Raw genomic sequence first — 3,002 nt, 5'->3', positions numbered from 1 at the left:
TTCATTTTAAATGTAAAAGCGAGGCTAACTGAAAAGTTGTCGATCTATTACGATAGAAGATGGAATAGGATGTAAATGAAGACATTGGTTTCTCCTATCCAGGGATCGATCCCAACCTCTGCACTGTTATTCCGTATCAGTCATACATTTTTTTAAACGATAAGGTTTTGATTTGTTAAATTCTCTTCGATATTGAGGAAAAAAAATTATAATACTATGTACTCATAATTTTTGGTGTATTTTCTATAATGAGTTGTATTTTTATTCATTAAGATTAAATCATACAAAACTAAAATATTACATGAAAAATGTTACATAGTGTTCTGTTACCTTTAAGTCATCTCAAAACATCATCACCATTTTAATTGTTACGATATAATTTTTTTTCATACTCAATAGGCGGACGATTGTCCGCCTTCCCACTTAATGTTATAAAGCAGTGGTGCGATCGATGCGATGTTTAATTACCTGATATATATTGTAGTACAAAAACCCATGCCTCTAACAAAATTGATATTTTAGGGGGGAAATATTCATCTGGCCAATACACGTATAAGATCTACCATTTGGCGTCAAAGGTGCCCGCTTTCATCAGGCTACTGGCGCCCAAGGGCTCTCTGGAGGTGCACGAAGAAGCGTGGAATGCCTACCCTTACTGCCGGACCGTGCTTACGGTAAGTTGTTTGCAAACGAATTTTGAGATCATTGTTATGTTATCGAAAAGCTAAGATGGCGGGTGCGCTTTGGTTTTTTACGGTTTTTGCGTAATTTAAACATGGTTTTAAAGTTAATTTTCAGTTGGAAATAATATTACAATAGAAAAAACAATTGTATTGCATGAACACAATATTGATGACAATCGATATAGTATATAATCTGTTTTTAGGTTTTTGGGGAACGGGAAACGAGGAAATGCGAGGATAACCCTAATTTCCCATATTTTTTTTAATATATAGACGAAGTCGCGGGCGAAAAGCTAGTAACCGATAAAAGAAAATAAATTAAAAATCTTGTCATGTTCCCGTAGCGGAAAAGATTCTACGATTGAAAGGTCTTTCAATATACATGAATTTTATCGTACTTATTGCGTAGTGCAGTTCTATTAATAGAATACGAATGAAATTGAACCGAGTTTAACTGCAACACTAATTTGCCTATTTTGTGATAAAAAAAAATATTTTAGTTGCAAATTCTTTTTCGTCTAGCTTATTCGAATCGCGAGCCAGTTGTAATTAGGGCTGCCATTCCTTAGTGTCTCGTTTTGTCTTTGCTCTCGACTGCGATATGATATGTTTATATCTATATATATAAAATTCTCGTGTCACAGTTTTCGTTGCCATACTCCTCCGAAACGGCTTGACCGATTTTAATGAAATTTTTTGTGCATATCCGGTATCTATGAGAATCGGCCAACATCTATTTTTCATCCCCCTAAATGATCAGAGTAAGGCAGAACAGCGTTTGCCGGGTGCAGCTAGTATACACATAGAATATACAGAAGAAATTACTATACGCCAACTATTGCTAGGAGTTGAGTCTCCCCGTGACCACGCTCGCTGTAAAGTGTTCGAAACGTCGGGTTAATAACAGAATGAATAAAACGCGTTTAAAATCCGTTAAAAAGTCTTTAATTTCTAAAATGGTAGAAGTTTCTCATATATGACATAACTGAGATACGCTTTCCGAAATCGATTCCGTAATTTATATCATTAAAGATTAAAAATTAATTTGTCGACTGATATAGCCCTATGCCTTTTGTTTGCAATTTGCGCTATATATACTATTAAGGTATGTGTATATGTATCGCAATTTTTGGCCAATTATTCGCATCGCGTGTCGTATAAGGCCGTGTGTACATGTCGACTGTAAATAAAGCATAACAATGACTGATCTATGTCGACTATTTCTTTGCACATTTGGCGTTTAAATAGTTCTGGACACTGGACACGTTTCGATGGTAAGATGTTAAAAATAAAAATGTCGTGAAAATAATTATAATCTTGACATCTTATCAATTTTATACGCAAAAAATTTTATATGTTAATCTCGACATGATATTGTTATAGCAATGTATACGCAACTTTTTACAACGCTATTTTCGGAAGACAAATAAATATGTTCATTTGCAAAGTCACGTTCCTGTAAAAGCCGATAAGATCAATGCATAAAGATTACTCATATTCAAAAAGATATTATATTTTTTAATCATTATAAAATATTTATAATTTAAAACTATATGAGTGGTTTATAAAGATAGAGATGTTTATGAATTTTTATTTATAAGTGCTTTTGCATCGTTATATTTCATAATTATCCAATAAATATTAAAAATGTTGCTCACACATAAGAAATAACAATTGTTAACAACGTATAACAATAAGACGATATTAATACGGTAAAATAAGAATGGATTTCGTTCAAGAACTAGAATTTCTTCTTTTGGGTGTAGTATCGCAGAAATTGAATGAGTATTGGTAGTGATTTTTGTATATTTATCGATTGAAATATTGAATAGAGTACCCACGAAGAGTATTCGGTAATATGCTTTACAGAATATTGCCTTCGAAATTATGTAAAGACCAACTGCGCCCCGCGGTTTCACTCTCGTAAGTCCGTATCCCGTAGGAATATAGGGATAAAAAGTTGCCTTTATGTTATTCCAGTTGTCCAGCTGTCTACGTAGCAAATTTCATTGCAATCGGTTCATTAGTTTTTGCGTGAAAGAGCAACAAACGCACACACATCCTTACAAACTTTTGCATTTGTAATATTATCAGGATAGTAGGATGTTGATATGTGTATAGTGCAGTTCTTACGACGTTCGTAAATTATTGCCTACGTATCATATTAAAATATGAAAAACCTCTTGATTAGGTTTAGGTATGTAGAAAAAATTCAACTTTTTATATTCATCATCATCGACAGCCAATTTTTCCACAGCGGTTATACGCGCCTTCTATAAAGCTTTAGGTGAATGTAGCATTTTCAAGTTATATATATAT

At 33.3% G+C, this 3,002-nt stretch overlaps 1 protein-coding gene across 1 annotated transcript in view; it reads left to right on the top strand.

Moving 5' to 3' along the window:
• Positions 1-3,002, top strand: part of LOC119832944 (phosphatidylinositol transfer protein alpha isoform) — a 22,298-nt gene that overhangs the window by 7,884 nt on the left and 11,412 nt on the right. Inside the window, exon 4 of the mRNA XM_038356778.1 lies at positions 523-674. Coding sequence (XP_038212706.1) covers positions 523-674 — 152 coding nt within the window. The remainder of the gene's footprint in view (positions 1-522; positions 675-3,002) is intronic.

The sequence above is a fragment of the Zerene cesonia genome, chromosome 2, assembly GCF_012273895.1.
Source record: "Zerene cesonia ecotype Mississippi chromosome 2, Zerene_cesonia_1.1, whole genome shotgun sequence".
Lineage (NCBI taxonomy): Eukaryota > Metazoa > Arthropoda > Insecta > Lepidoptera > Pieridae > Zerene > Zerene cesonia.
The sequence above is the reverse complement of the archived record's forward strand: the minus strand, read 5'-3'. Positions and strand labels throughout refer to the sequence as shown.